The following is a 15,532-nucleotide window of genomic DNA, read 5'->3' as shown; positions in this document are numbered from 1 at the left end:
CTTCCCGCCGGGTCCCCGGATCGGGAAGCGGGAGCCCCCCCCCCCCCCCGGACGACGCCCGGCCCGGCCCCCACCGAGGCCGGGCCGCCGATCCCTTGACGGACGGACCGGCGGACGGCGTCTCTCGGAGCCCCCGGGGTCAAGAGGTCGCTACCTCGGGCCCGCGGGTCGGAACAGCCAGGTCTTCTCGCCGTCGGGGCCGTCGGGGTCCCCGGACGCCTCCGGTCCATTTGTCACGGACGTTTCCTCGCTGCGGCGGGGGGAGAGGAGAGTCAGTCGGTCGGTGATGGTATTTATTGAGCGCTTCCTCTGTGCGGGGCACTGCACTAAGCGCTGGGGAGAGGACGATGGAACCGGGAGCGCGTTCCCCGCCCACGATGAGCCGACGGTCTAGGGGATCCAGGCGGGACCGGGGGCCGGGGCCCGGGAGAGCCGGCGGGCCGGGGGCCGGAGTGGCCGACCTCGGCTCGGGGGGGGTTACGGGACCAGGTCTGGGCTCTGTCCACCAAAGAAGCGGCGCGGCTCGGTGGCGAGAGCCCGGGCTGGGGAGTCCGAGGTCACGGGTTCGAATCCCGGCCGCGCCGCTCGTCAGCTGGGTGACTGCGGGCGAGTCGCGTCACTTCTCCGTGCCTCGGTGACCTCATCTGCGAGCCTCACCTGGGACCACCCGACGACCCCGTATCTCCCCCAGCGCTCAGAACGGTGCTCTGCACCTAGTAAGCGCTTAACAAACACCAGCGTTGTTATTAATAATGAAAACACTAATTATAGTGCTTGTTAATTGCTTACTGGGTGCCAAGCGCTGTTCATTCATTCATTCCTATTTATTGAGCGGCTTAGCGTGTGCAGAGCATCGTACTAAGCGCTGGGGTAGATACAGGTTCATCGGGTTGGATACGGTCCCCGCCCCACGTGGGGCTCACACTCTCCGTCCCCGTTTCTTCCAGATGAGGGAACCGAGGCCCGGAGAAGCGAAGTGACTCGTCCGAGGTCATCCAGCAGACAAGGGGCGGGGCCGGGATTAGAACCCATGACCTTCGGACTCCCGGGCCCGTGCCGCTTCCCACACGTGCGGTCCCTCCTTCATTGGTTCGATCGTATTCGTCGAGCGCTTACTGGGTGCGGAACGCTGTACTAAGCACTTGGAAAGTACGGCTCAGTGGAAAGAGCACGGGCTTTGGAGTCAGGGCTCATGAGTTCGAATCCCAGCTCTGCCACTTGTCGGCTGTGTGACCGTGGGCGAGTCACTTCACTTCTCTGGGCCTCAGTTCCCTCATCTGTAAAATGGGGATTAAGACCGTGAGCCCCACGTGGGACGACCTGATTCCCCTATGTCTACCCCAGCGCTTAGAACAGTGCTCGGCACATAGGAAGCGCTTAACAAATACCAACATTTTTTTTTTTTTTTTTTTTTACAATTCAGCAGTAACGAGAGACCATCCCTGCCCTCACTGGGTTTATCTCTGCCCTGCTCCGGGCGGGTCCCTGCCCGCTCCGGAGCCTAGTATCGCTTCCTTAATGATGACGATGATAACTGTGGTATTTGTTAAGCGCTTACTATGTGCCAGGCGCCGTGCTAAGCGCTGGGATGGATACAGGCAAATCGGGTGGCACACGTTCGCGGTCCCGGCGAGGCTCAGAGGAAAGGCCACGGGCTTGGGAGCCAGAGGACGTGGGTTCTAATCCCAGCTCCTCCACTTGTCTGCTGTGTGACCTTGGGCGACCCACTTCACTTCTCTGGGCCTCAGGGACCTCATCTGGAAAATGGGGATTAAAAGCGTGAGCCCCACGTGGGACCACCTGATCACCCTGTAACTACCCCGGCGCACAGAACGGGGCTTGGCACACAGTCAGCGCTTAATAAATGCCATCATTATTATTATGGGACTCACAGTCTTAATCCCCATCCTACAGATGAGGGAACTGAAGCCCAGAGAAGTGAAATGACCCGGCCAAGGTCACACAGCGGACAGGTGGCAGAGCCGGGATTCGAACCCGTGACCTCCCGACTCCCAGGCCCGGGGTCTGTCCACTCCGCCGCGTTGCTTCTCTGATCCCGCCTCCGCCACCTGTCGGCTGTGTGACTCTGGGCGCGTCGCTTCGCTTCTCGGTGCCTCAGTTCCCTCATCTGTCAAATGGGGATGAAGCCTGGGAGCCCCACGGGGGACGACCCGATGACCCCGCATCGCCCCCAGCGCTTAGGACGGTGCTCGGCACATAGTGAGCGCTTGACAAATACCAACGTCGTTGTTGTTATTCTTATTAAATGAACAGGGTTTCCCTGCACCATTCTGGCCACCATCGGGCAGCACGGCCGGTGCCCAGAGCGTGGGGCTGGGAGTCAGGGAACCTGGGTTCTAGTCCCAATAATAATAACGTTGCTATCTGTTAAGCGCTTACTAGGTGCCGAGCACTGTTCTAAGCGCTGGGGTAGTCACAGGGGAATCGGGTCGTCCCACGTGGGGCTCACGGTCTTCATCCCCATTTTCCAGATGAGGGAACTGAGGCCCAGAGAAGTGAAGTGTCCTGGCTCTCCCCCCGACTTCAAAGCCTTATTGCAGGCCCACCTCCTCCAGGAGGCCCTCCCTGACCGCGCCCTCCTTTCCTCTTCTCCCCCTCCCTTCCGCGTCACCTTGCCTCGCTCCCTTCATTCATCCCCCTTCCCAGGCCCGCACCCCGCTTATGTCCCCATTCATTCGTTCAATTGCATTTATTAATGATGATGATGATGATGATGATGGGATTTGTTAAGCGCTTACTATGTGCAAAACACTGCTCTTAGCACCGGGGGGGGGGGGGGATACAAGGTGATCAGTTTGTCCCACGTGGGGCAGTCTTCATCCCCATTTTACAGATGAGGGAACTGAGGCCCAGTGAAGTGACTTGCCCAAAGTCACACAGCTGACAGGTGGAGGAGCTGGGATTCGAACCCATGATCTCTGACTCCTAAGCCCGGGCTCTTTCCACTGAGCCACGCTGCTTCCGTTTCTGTTAAAGCGCTTACTATGTGCCAAGCGCTGTTCCGAACACTGCGGTAGATCCAAGGCGATCAGGTGGTCCCACGTGGGGCTCCCGGTCTTCATCCCCATTTGACAGATGAGGTCACTGGGGCCCAGAGAAGTGAAGCGGTTTACGCGAGGTCACACGGCGGACAGGCGGCAGAGCCGGCATTAGAACCCACGACCCCTGACTCCCCGGCCCCGGCTCTCTCCACTAAGCCACGCTGCTTCTCAAGCACTTCTAGGTGCCAGGCGTTGTGCTAAGCGCTGGGGTCGACCTAAGGTAATCGGGTCACACGCTGTCCTTGTCCCACTTGGGGCTCAGGGTCTAAATTGGAGGGAGAAGGGGCGTTGGAATGGCATTTTACAGATGAGGAAACTGAGGCACAGACAAGCACAGCGCAGGCGCGAGATCCGCCCCCGTCTCCCCAACCCTCCTCACCCGGCCCCCCCCCCCCCCACGCCCCAATCAATCAATCCATCAGCAGTATCGATCGGTCGATCAGCCGTATTTATTGAGAACTTCCTGTGTGCAGAGGACTGTACTGAGCGCTTGGGAGAGGACGATTTGAGAATAAACAGACCCGTTCTCCGCCCACGACAAGCTTACAGTAGCGTGGCTCAGTGGACGGAGCCCGGGCTTAGGAGTCAGAGGTCATGGGTTCTAATCCCGGCTCGGCCGCTTGGCAGCTGGGTGACTTCGGGCAAGTCACTTCACTGCTCTGGGCCTCAGTTCCCTCATCTGGAAAATGGGGATGAAGACTGTGAGCCCCGCATGGGACCTGATGACGCTGTATCTCCCCCAGCGCTTAGAACAGTGCTCGGCACATAGTAAGCGCTTAACGAATACCGACATTATTATTACAGTCTAGAGGGGGAGATTCACTGTGCGCTGACTATGTGCAGAGCACCGTCCTCAGCGCTCGGGAGCGGCGGAACTAGCAGACGCATCCCCCGCAGCCTTAATAATAATGTTGGTATCTGTTAAGCGCTTACTATGTGCCGAGCACTGTTCTAAGCGCTGGGGTAGACACAGGGGAATCGGGTCGTCCCACGTGGGGCTCACGGTCTTAATCCCCATCTTACAGATGAGGGAACTGAGGCACCTTGCGGCCTAGTGGATAGAGCGGGGACCGGGGAGTCAGAAGGACCTGGGTTCAAGTCCCGGCTCCGCCGCTTGTCCGCTGTGTGACCTTCCCCAGCGCTCAGCGCAGTGCTCGGCACCTAGTGAGTGCTCAACCGACCCCACGTCAGCCCCACGTGGGACAGGGACTGTGTCCAACCTATTAGTGTCCACCCCAGCGCTTAGTACAGTGCCCGGTGTTCATTCATTCATTCAACGGCACTTATTGAGCGCTTACTAAATACTATTGAACGAATGAATACCGGGCACTGTAAGTAGTAGTGATAATAATGATGATGTCGGTATTTGTTAAGCGCTTACTCTGCGCCGAGCACTGTTCTAAGCGCCGGGGGGTAGACACAGGGGAATCAGGTCGTCCCACGTGGGGCTCGCGGTCTTCATCCCCATTTGACGGATGAGGTCGCTGAGGCCCAGCGGAGCGAAGTGACTCGCCCACGGTCACACGGCTGACAAGCGGCCCGGCCGGGATTCCAACCCATGATCTCTGACTCCCAAGCCCGGGCTCTTTCCACTGGGCCGCGCTGCTGCGTAGTAAGTGCTTAGCAAAAGCACAATTCTTCTTCTTCTTCTTCTTCTTATTGATATTACTGCCCTTCCCAGCCCTTGGCCGCCCCTCCCTGGGCCGACCCCCGGCCCACCCCCGGCCCACCCCCGGCCCACCTGAAGGCGATGAGGTTGGTGTAGATGAGAGCGGGGCAGGTGAAGGCGCAGAGCAGGCTGAGGATGGGGGTGCTGGTGGCCATGTCCCCCCACCAGATTTTGGTCAGGAAAGCCTGCGAAGAGGAGGAACGACTCGTTGGGGTCGCCTCTACCGAGCCCCGACCGTGTGCGAGGCGCTGCGCGAAGCGCTTGGGAGAAGGACGCTCGACCGACAGACAACGTTTTCCCTGCGCCCCGCGGTCTAGAGGGGGGAGACGGACCTCGGTGGAAATAAAGAGATGAATTAGAGAGATCTGCCGATGGCGGCAAGGGGGTTGCGGGAGGAGGTAAGAGGGGCACGGGAGGGAGGGGGAGAAGAGGGCGCGATCGGGGAAGGCTTCTGGGAGGAGACGGGCCCGCAATAAGCCTTCGAAGGGGGGGGAGAGTCATCGTCGGCGGGATTGGAGGGGGGAGGGCGATCCGGGCCTGAGGCCGGACGGGGGGGGGCGAGGGGTCGGGGACGGGTTGGCATTAGAGGGGCGGAGCGTGCGGGCCGGGCTGGAGGAGGAGAGGTAAGAAGAATAACCATGATAATGATAACGATGGCATCCGTGAGGCGCTTACTAGGTGCCGAGCGCCGTGCGAAGCGCCGGGGGAGATACCGGGTCATCGGGTTGTCCCCCGTGGGGCTCCCGGGCTTCGCCCCCATTTTACGGTTGAGGGAACTGAGGCGCAGAGGAGTTTTAAGCGACTTGCCCGAAGTCACGCACAGCTGACAGGCGGCGGAGCCGGGATTTGAACCCATGACCTCCGAGTCCCCAGCCCGGGCTCTTTCCCCTGAGCCTCGCTGCTCGACGACGGTATCTGTGAAGCGCTTACTATGTGCGGAGCACCGTTCGAAGCGCCGGGGGAGATACGAGGTCATCGGGTCGTCCCCCGTGGGGCTCACGGGCTTCATCCCCATTTGACGGATGGGGTCGCTGAGGCCCGGAGACTAACTGTCATAATGATGGCATTTGTTAAGCGCTTAGTTCGTGCGAAGCACTGTTCTAAGCGCTGGCGGGGGGGCGTCGGTACAAGGTAATGAGGTCGTCCCACATGGGGCTCACAGTCTTCATCCCCAATTTCCAGATGAGGGATCTGAGGCCCAGAGAAGGGAAGTGACTTGGCCAAAGTCACCCAGCTGCCAAGTGGCGGAGGCGGGATTAGAATAAAATAAATGAAATAAATAAATGGCGGTATCTGTTAAGCGCTCACTACGTGCCGAGCGCTGTTCTAAGCGCTGGGGGATACAAGGTGATCAGGTTGTCCCACGTGGGGCTGGCAGTTTTAATCCCCATTTTACAGATGAGGGATCTGAGGCCCAGAGAAGGGAAGTGACTTGGCCAAAGTCACCCCGCTGCCAAGTGGCGGAGGCGGGATTAGAACCCACGGCCTCTGGCTCCCGAGCCCGGCCTCTTGCCACTGAGCCACGCTGCTTCTCGATTAGACCGTGAGCCCGTCGATGGGCAGGGACGGCCTCTATCTGTGGCCGAACTGTCCATTCCAAGCGCTCAGTCCGGTGCTCTGCACCGAGTAAGCGCTCAATAAATACTATCGAATGAATGAATGAGTGAATAATGCCCTGTGAAGCACCTACTATGTGCCCAGGACTGTTCTGAGCGCTGCGGCCGGGGGGATACGAGGTCATCAGGTTGTCCGGAGTGGGGGTCACGAGTAGGAGGGGGGCGAGGGGAGGGACCGGGGGTCCCGGGGCGCTGACCTGGACGCCCTCGTGGGCGAAGAAGGCCTTGGTGTCGGCCTCGGCGGCCAGGTGCAGGCACGTGGTCTTGCTCCAGTCGCGGTTCCTGCGCACCAGCAGGGCGAAGGCCCACTCCTCGCTGTTGCCGTAGCACTCGGTGAAGAGGTCTGTCATTCATTCGATCGGACTTATCGAGCGCTTACTACGTGCGGAGCGCTGGACTAAGCGCTGGGGATGGACGATTGTCGGGCTTTGTCGGGGAGGGACCGTGGTGTGGGGGGATGTGGGCGGGCGGGCGGGCGGGCGGGAGGGAGGTGGCCTTCCGCTCTCTCTAAGTTCAAAAGATGATAGGGAAGCCGCGCGGCTCAGTGGAGAGAGCCCGGGCTTGGGAGTCAGAGGTCGTGGGTTCGAATCCCGGCTGCGCCGCTTGTCAGCCGGGTGACGGCGGGCAAGTCACTTCTCTGGGCCTCAGTGCCCCCGTCTGTCAAATGGGGATGAAGACCGGGAGGCTCCCGGGGGACGACCTGATGACCCTGTATCTCCCCCAGGGCTCAGAACAGTGCTCCGCCCAGAGTAAGCGCTTAACGGATACCGAAAATACCAAATACGACTGGGCAACAGATAGAGACCCTCCCTGCCCAACAAAACAAGTAGTCTTCCAACGGGCAACCTGGGGATTGAAATCTCCCGACGATCTGCGGGTCTTCACCCGCCTGCTCCTGCTCGGGGCAGAGAAGCCAAGCAATTCCTCATTTCCTGGATCGATCGCTCATAATAATAAATAATAATGATGGTATCTGTTAAGCGCTCACTATGCGCAGAGCACCGTTCTCAGCGCTGGGGGAGATACTGGGTCATCGGGTTGTCCCACGTGAGGCTCCCAGTCTTCATCCCCATTTTACAGATGAGGGAAACTGAGGCCCAGAGAAGGGAAGTGACTTGCCCACAGTCACCCAGCTGCCAAGCGGCAGAGCTGCGATTCGAACCCACGACCTCTGGCTCCCAAGCCCGGGCTCTTTCCGCTGAGCCACGCAATGTATCTGTTTATCGTTCTACTGTACTCAAGGGCTTAGTAATAATAACGTTGGTGTTTGTTCAGCGCTCACTATGTGCCGAGCACTGTTCTAAACACTGGGGTAGACACGGGGGAATCAGGTTGTCCCCCGTGGGGCTCCCGGTCTTAAATCCCCATTTTCCAGACGAGGTCACCGAGGCACCTGTCCAGAGTCACGCAGCTGGCCGGCGGCCGAGCCGGGATTCGATCCCATGACCTCCGACTCCCAAGCGCGTGCTCCTTCCACTGAGCCACAGTGGAGCGCTCAGTAAATGTGACCGATCGATGGGTTGATTGCCCGCGGTGCCCGAAGCAGGGCGGGGGACTCACCCAGCGCCAGCTGCTCGTAGTTGGCCTCCTTCATGCCGCGGGCGGCCTCGGCCTCCGTCTCCAGCCGGGCCATCTCCTTGAGGATCTTGCAGGCCGCCAAGGCGGCGGCCACCCCCTCCTGCCCCTGCGACACGGCGGAGACGCCCGCTCGGGGGGATGGACGGCCTAGGGCGAGGCCTGGGGGCTGGGGGAGGCGCCACCCCGCTCCCCCAACCCTGTGGAAAAATGCTCCCCCCACCCAGAGATCAAAAACTCCTCACTCCCGGCTTCCAAGGTCTCCATCCCCTCACTCCCTCCTACCTCCCCTCCCTTCTCTCCTTCTCATTCATTCATTCCTGCAGTAGTATTTATTGAGCGCTCACTGTGTGCGGAGCACTGTTCTAAGCGCTTGGGATGGACAGTTCGGCAGCAGACAGAGACAATCCCTGCCCAGTGACGGGCTTACAGTCTCCATCCCGCCCGCCCGCTCCGCTCCTCCGCCGCCCGCCTCCTCACGGTCCCCCGTCCTCGCCCGTCCCGCCGTCGCCCCCCGGCCCGCGTCCTCCCTCTGGCCCGGAACGCCCTCCCTCCTCACCTCCGCCGAACTCACTCTCTTCCCCCCTTCAGAGCCCTACCGAGAGCTCACCTCCTCCGGGAAGCCTTCCCAGACCGAACCCTCCCTTTCCCTCCGCTCCTCCTCCCCTCCCCGTCGCCCCCACTCCCTCCCGTCCCCCCCCCCCACCCCCACCGCACTTGTGTATATATCTACATATTTGTTATTATTCTATTTATTTTATTAATGTGCATCTATCATTCCATCTATTTATATTGATGCCGCCGATGCCCGTCTCCTTGTTTCGTTTGGTTGTCCGTCTCCCCCCTTCTAGACTCTGAGCCCGTCGTTGGGCGGGGATTGTCTTTGTCTGTTGCCGAATGGTACTTCCCAAGCGCTTAGTCCAGCGCTCTGCACCCAGTAAGCGCTCACTAAATAGGATGGAGTGAACGAATGAACGGAATCGTGGGGTCTGAGAAGCCCCTCACTCTCTCTGCAGGCTTAGTGGAAAGAGCCCGGGCTTGGGAGCCTGAAGACGGGGGTTCTAATCCCGGTGCTGCGGCTCGCCCGCTGCGTGACTTTGGGCAAGCCACTTCACTTCTCTGGGCCTCAGTTCCCTCATCTGGAAAATGGGGATGAAGATCGCGAGCCCTACGTGGGACAACCTGATGAGCTCGGCTCTACCCCGGCGCTTAGAATAGTGCTTGGCACACAGTTAGCGCTTAACAAATACCATAATTTATTATCATTATTATTGTTTGCCAAGATTTTCTCCTTGCTCTGAACTGCCGAGGTGTCCCGAGGACCATCCCCCCCCCACCAGCACAACTGTCGTTACCGATGTCGCCGTCGCCGTCCCTCCGTCCACCATCACCACCGCGTCACCGCCACATCACCCTCCTCATCATCCCGCACACGGCCGTGTCACCATCCACACCCTATTCCCTCCTTCCTTCGCTCACTCGCATTTACTGAGCGCTTCCCGTCTGCAGGGCACTGTACTAAGCGGTTGGGGAAAAAAGCAGCGGTAAACGGTGACCTTCCCTGCCCGCAGGGAGCTCACAGTCTAGAGGAGGGGAGAGGGAGATACAAGCAAATTAAATGAGAGATAGGGACATAAGCGGCGTGGGGCTGGGGCGGGGAAGAGCAGAGGGAGGAAGTCGGGGCGACGCAGGAGGGAGGGGGAGATGAGGAAGAGCGGGGCGTAATCTGGGAAGGCCTCCTGGAGGAGACGGGCCTTGGGTAAGGCTATGAAGGCGGGGAGGGTCGATGTCTGGCGGATTTGAGGAGGAAGGGCGCTCACCCTCATCAACATCAACGCCACCACCATCGCCCATCGTTAACCCCATCGCCAAGCTGCCCTCCGTTCATTCATTCATTCATTCCGTCGTATTTATTGAGCGCTTACCGGGCGCGGAGCACTGTGCTAAGCGCTTGGGGAGTACAGTTCGACAACAGAGAGACAATCCCTGCCCACGAGAGGAAAAACCGGGGGAGAGCAGGAGGCGGACGGGAGGAAGACGGGGACAGGCTGGGGTGGGTGGAGGAGGGCGGGCAGCGGGTCGGCCGGGGCGGGGGAAAGACCCCCGAACTCGCCGCCACCCTCGCGACCGGAGCGTCGCCCCGCTCTCCTCCCCGCCGCCGGGCCCGCGGCCGCTCACCATGTTCCAGAAGTAGTTGGCCATCTCGTGCCGATTCTGGAGCACGGCCCAGAGGAAGAGGTCCCGCCATGGATTCCCGCTCTTCTGGTTCATATCGAGGTCGGGCCTGGGTCCGCTCGGCTGCTTGGCCCCCATTTTCTCCTGGCGGGACAGAGCGGCACCCGTGGGCCCACCCCGCTCCGCGGTGGCCGCCTCGGGGCCGGCCGGTGCCCGTTCCTTGGTGCCGGGCCCCGATCCCGCTTCATAATAACGTTGGTATCTGTTAAGCGCTCACTATGTGCCGAGCACTGTTCTAAGCGCTGGGGGAGATACAGGGGAATCGCGTCGTCCCACGTGAGGCTCACGGTTAATCCCCATTTGACAGATGAGGGAACTGAGGCCCAGAGAAGTGAAGTGACTCGCCCCACGGGTCACCCAGCTGACGAGTGGCAGAGCCGGGATTCGAACCCATGACCCCTGGCTCCCCAGCCCGTGCTCTTTCCACTGAGCCGCGCTGCTTCATCTTCTAATTACTATTAATAATGTTGGTATCCGTTAAGCGCTCGCTATGTGCCGAGCACTGTTCTCGGCGCTGGGGCCGACGCCGGGGAATCGGGTTGTCCCACGTGGGGCTCACGGTCTTAATCCCCATTTTCCAGATGAGGGAACTGAGGCACCGAGAAGTGAAGTGACTCGCCCAAAGTCACACAGCTGACGAGCGGCCGAGCCGGGATTTGATATTATTACCGTAGTGCTCGTTAAGCGCTTACTACGTAGCAGGCACTGTACTCAGTGCTGGGGTGGACACAGGACTGATTAAGACCGTGAACCCAGGCGGGACAGGGACCGTGTCGGACCCGATTTGCTTGTAACCACCCCGCTGCTTAATACAGTGCCTGGCACGTAGTAAGCACTTGACAAATACCAAAATTAGTGGTAGTATTATTATTATTATTATTATAGGCAAATTGAGATGGACACCGTCTCCATCCCCCGTGGAGTCTCCATCCCCATTTTGCAGAGGAGGGAACTGAGGCCCAGAGAAGTGAAGTGACTTGCCCAAGGTGACACAGCAGACGAGTGGCGGACCCGGGATGAGAAGCCACGTCCTTTTCGACTGTGAGCCCGTTGTTGGGCGGGGATCGTCTCTATCTGTTGCCGACCTGTCCATTCCAAGCGCTTAGTACAGTGCTCGGCACGTAATAAGCGCTCAGTAAAGACGGTTGAGTGAACGAATGACCTTCTGACTCCCAGCCCCCTGCTCTATCCACTCCACCGTGCTGCTTCTCACTGCGAGCCCGTCATCGGGCAGGGACGGCCTCTATCCGCGGCCGAACTGTCCGTTCCAAGCGCTTAGTCCAGTGCTCTGCACAGAGTAAGCGCTCAATAAATACGAACGAACGAACGAATGAATGAATGAGCGGTGGGGTGGAGATAAGGCAGAGTGGCTAGGGCCCGGGCCTGGGAGTCGGAAGGTCACGGGTTCTAATCCGGGCTCCGCCACCTGCCTGCCGTGTGACCCTGAGCCAGTCGCTTCGCTCCTCTGGGCCTCGGTTCCTCATCTGGAAAATGGGGATGGAGACGGTGAGCCCCCCGGGGGACGGGGACTGGGTCCGACCCGACCGGCTTGGATCCACCCCAGGGCTTAGCCCGGTGCCTGGCACACAGTAAGCGCTTGAGAAATGTCACAGTTACCATCGTCGACGGTTATCGATCGGGTCGGGCACCGTCCCCGTCCCCGCAAGGGGCCCACGGGGACTCACGGCCCTCCGGGGTCCGGGGGTCCGTCGGTCCCGGTAGAAGCCGCGGCTGGCGTCGCGCAGGAAGTCCTTGAGGACGCGGGCCACGTCGTGCAGGGAGAAGGCGGCGGGGCCGGGGTCGGGGGTCGCGGGGCCGGGGTGGGCGGCGGCGGGGCCGAGGGGCCCGGGTCCGCGCCGGGCCTCGTCGTGCTTGCGACGCAGCAGGTGGAAGAGGAGGGTCTTGGGGGAGACGGAGCGGTAGAGGTCCCGCAGGCGGCTGTAGGTCAGGAAGTCGCGGACGTCGGCGCCGTTGTCCACGAAGAGCCGCACGAACTCGGGCTTGTCGTTGACCAGCGCGTCCATCAGCACCTCCTCCAGGTCGCACGACTGAGGCCCGAGAGACACGGGGGGCCGGGCCGGGGTCAGGAGGGAAGGCCGCGCTCCGGCCGCGCGCCCCGACCGGGCCCGAGAAGGCCGGGCCCGCGGGGACGCCCCCTCTCTCCTCCGTCCCGGCGGCCCCGGGCGGCCCCCTCGCCCCCGCTCCCCGGCCCCGGCACCTTCCACTCCACGTCCCCGTTGAAGATCTCGCACTTGGCGATGTCCACCCTGTTCCAGGCCACGGCCAGCTTCAGCTCGTCCAGGTACTCCTGGGCCTCCTGGCTGTGGCTCTTGCACGCTGTAATGATAACGGTGACGGTGGTATCTGTTAAGCGCTCACTAGGTGCCGAGCGCCGTTCTAAGCGCCGGCGTAGACACGGGGGAATCAGGTCGTCCCCCGTGGGGCTCCCAGTCTTAATCCCCGTTTTCCAGATGAGGTCACCGAGGCACCGAGAAGGGAAGTGACTGGCCCGGAGTCAGGGGCACGTGGAGGGGGTGGGGAGGTCAGGAGACCTGGGTTCCAGTCCCGGCTCGGCCCCTGCCCGCTGGGCCGTCCGGGCCGGGTCACCCGAACGCTTGGGGCCTCAGTTTCCTCACCGGGGCCGTGGGGACGAGAGCCCCGTTCTCCCTCCCACCCCGGGATGATGATGATGATGACGTTGGTATTTGTTAAGCGCTTACCAGGTGCAGAGCACCGTTCTAAGCGCTGGGGGAGATACAGGGTCAGGTTGTCCCACGTGAGGCTCACGGTTAATCCCCATCTGACAGATGAGGGAACTGAGGCCCAGAGACGTGAAGTGACTCGCCCACGGTCACACAGCTGACGAGTGGCGGAGCCGGGATTCGAACTCATGACCTCTGGCTCCCCAGCCCGGTATCCGATAGGGAAGACTAGGGAGAGACTAAGGAGCGGCTGGGGTGACACTCGTAACGATGATGTTGGTATTCGTTGAGCGCTTACTACGTGCCGGACCCCGTACTGAGCACTAGGGTGGATCCAAGCAAATGGGGTTGGGCCCTGGCCCTGTCCCGCAGCGGGCTCGCACCCTCGATCCCCATTTTACACACGAGGGAACCGAGAGAAGCGAAACGACTCGTCCGAGGTCACACGGCAGACGAGCGTGCGGAGCCGGGATTAGAACCCAGGTCCTGCTGACTCCCAGGCCCGGGCTCTAGCCACTGGGCCCCCCTGCTTCTCTGGTCTTGGGGAAGCAGCGTGGCTCGGTGGAAAGAGCCCGGGCTTGGGAGTCGTCAGAGGTCACGGGTTCGATTCCCCGCTCTGTCGCTTGCCAGCTGTGTGACTGGGGGCAAGTCATTTCACTTCTCTGGGCCTCAGTGACCTCATCTGGAAAATGGGGATTAACTGGGAGGCTCCGACTCCCGGGCCCGGGCTCTTTCTTAGTCAGGGAAGGCCTCTCGGAGGAGATGGGCCTTCAACAAGGGTTTGAAGGGGGGGGAGAGTCACCGTCGGTCGGATTAGACCACAACTTCCTTAACCCCTCATCGACCTCTCGCTAACCTCTCGTCCACCTCTCCCCAGCCTCTCATCAGTAACAATAATGATAATAATAATGATGATGTTGGTATCTGTTAAGCGCTTACTATGTGCCGAGCACTGTTCTAAGCGCTGCGGTAGATACAGGGTCATCGGGTTGTCCCACGTGGCACCTAGTAAATGCTTAACAAACATCAGCATTATTATTATTTTCTTCATTTCCCACCCCTTTCTGCGTCGCCCTGACTCGTTCCCTTCGCCCACCATCCCAACCCCACACCACTTAGGTAATCATAATAATGTTGGTATCTGTTAAGCGCTTACTATGTGCCGAGCACCGTTCCGAGCGCTGGGGTAGACACGGGGGAATCGGGTTGTCCCACGTGGGGCTCACGGTCTTCATCCCCTTTTTACAGATGAGGTCACTGAGGCCCAGAGAAGCGAAGTGACTCGCCCACAGTCACACAGCTGACAAGTGGCAGAGCCGGGATTCGAACCCACGACCTCTGACTCCAAAGCCCGTGCTCTTTCCGCTGAGCCACGCAGGTGTATATCTCTGACTTTATTTACCTGCATTGACGTCTGTCTCCCCCCTACTAGATGGTGAGCTCATTGTGGGCAGGGAATGTCACTGTTTATTGTCTCACTGTACTTTCCCAAGCGCTTAGTACAGTGCTCTGCACCCAGGAAGCGCTCAATAAATACGACTGAACGAATAAATAAGGAGAAAGAGACTTAAGGAGGAGCTGGGCGGATACCGATGAGAGGCTGAGGAGAGGTCGGGGAAAGGCTGGGGAGAGGTTGACGAGATGAAACGCTTAGAACAGTGCTCGGCACATAGTAAGCGCTTAACAAACGCCATTATTATTATTATTATTATTATTATTATTATTAGGCAGGGAGAGGCTAAGGAGAGACTAAGGATTTACTGACGAGAGGCTGAGGAGAGGTCGGGGAAAGGCCGGCAGACGTTGACGATGATGCCGGTAGCTGTTAAGCGCTTACGACGTGCCAAGCACTGTCCTAAACGCTGGCGAGGCACTGGCTAATAATAATACTAATGTTGGTATTTGTTAAGGGGCTTACTACGTGCAAAGCACTGTTCTAAGCGCTGGGGTAGACACAGGGTCATCAGGTTGTCCCACGTGGGGCTCACGGTCTTCATCCCCATTTTCCAGATGAGGTCACTGAGGCCCAGAGAAGTGAAGTGACTCGCCCGTAGTCCCACAGCTGCCGAGTGGCAGAGCCGGGATTCGAACCCGTGACCTCGGACTCCAACGCCCGGGCTCTTTCCACTGAGCCCCGCTGCTTCTCCGCGCTAGAGGCCACGGAGCGACGAAGGATGGTCTGGGATGTTACTGATGAGAGGCGGCCTGACCTAGTGGCTAGAGCCCGGGCCTGGGAGTCGGAAGGTCGTGGGTTCTAATCCCGGCTCCTCCGCTTGCCTGCTGGGTGACCTCGGGCGAGTCACTTCGTTTCTCTGGGCCTCAGTTAAGACCGTGAGCCCCGCGCGAGACAACCTGATAACCTTGGATCTACCCCAGCGTTTGGAAGAGTGCTTGGTACAGAGTAAGCGCTTAACAGATGCCATTATCATTAGAAGTAGTATTCTCCGGGCCTCAGTTTCCTCGTCTGGAAAACGGGGGTTGAGACCGCGAGCGACCTGTGGGATGGGGACTGTGTCCAACCTGATTCGCTTGTATCCACCACAGAGTTTAGCACAGCGCCTGGCACTGTTGGAAGCACTGGGGTCGATACAAGGTCATCGGGTTGTCCCACTTGGGGCTCACAGGAAAAGCAGCGTGGCTTAGTGGAAAGGGCCCGGGCTTGGGAGTCAGAGG

General features: G+C 59.9%; 1 protein-coding gene across 1 annotated transcript in view; it reads right to left on the bottom strand.

Annotated features, from left to right (window-relative positions):
• The window catches only part of TRPM5 (transient receptor potential cation channel subfamily M member 5), a 48,177-nt gene that overhangs the window by 13,874 nt on the left and 18,771 nt on the right, over window positions 1–15,532 (bottom strand). Inside the window, exons 9-15 of the mRNA XM_029061504.1 lie at window positions 12,376–12,494; window positions 11,843–12,205; window positions 10,101–10,241; window positions 7,908–8,031; window positions 6,545–6,690; window positions 4,804–4,916; window positions 155–250 (exon numbers count right to left, since the gene is read on the bottom strand). Coding sequence (XP_028917337.1) covers window positions 155–250; window positions 4,804–4,916; window positions 6,545–6,690; window positions 7,908–8,031; window positions 10,101–10,241; window positions 11,843–12,205; window positions 12,376–12,494 — 1,102 coding nt within the window. The remainder of the gene's footprint in view (window positions 1–154; window positions 251–4,803; window positions 4,917–6,544; window positions 6,691–7,907; window positions 8,032–10,100; window positions 10,242–11,842; window positions 12,206–12,375; window positions 12,495–15,532) is intronic.

The sequence above is a fragment of the Ornithorhynchus anatinus genome, chromosome 3 (assembly GCF_004115215.2).
Source record: "Ornithorhynchus anatinus isolate Pmale09 chromosome 3, mOrnAna1.pri.v4, whole genome shotgun sequence".
NCBI lineage: Eukaryota > Metazoa > Chordata > Mammalia > Monotremata > Ornithorhynchidae > Ornithorhynchus > Ornithorhynchus anatinus.
This window is presented reverse-complemented; position numbering and strand designations above follow the sequence as displayed.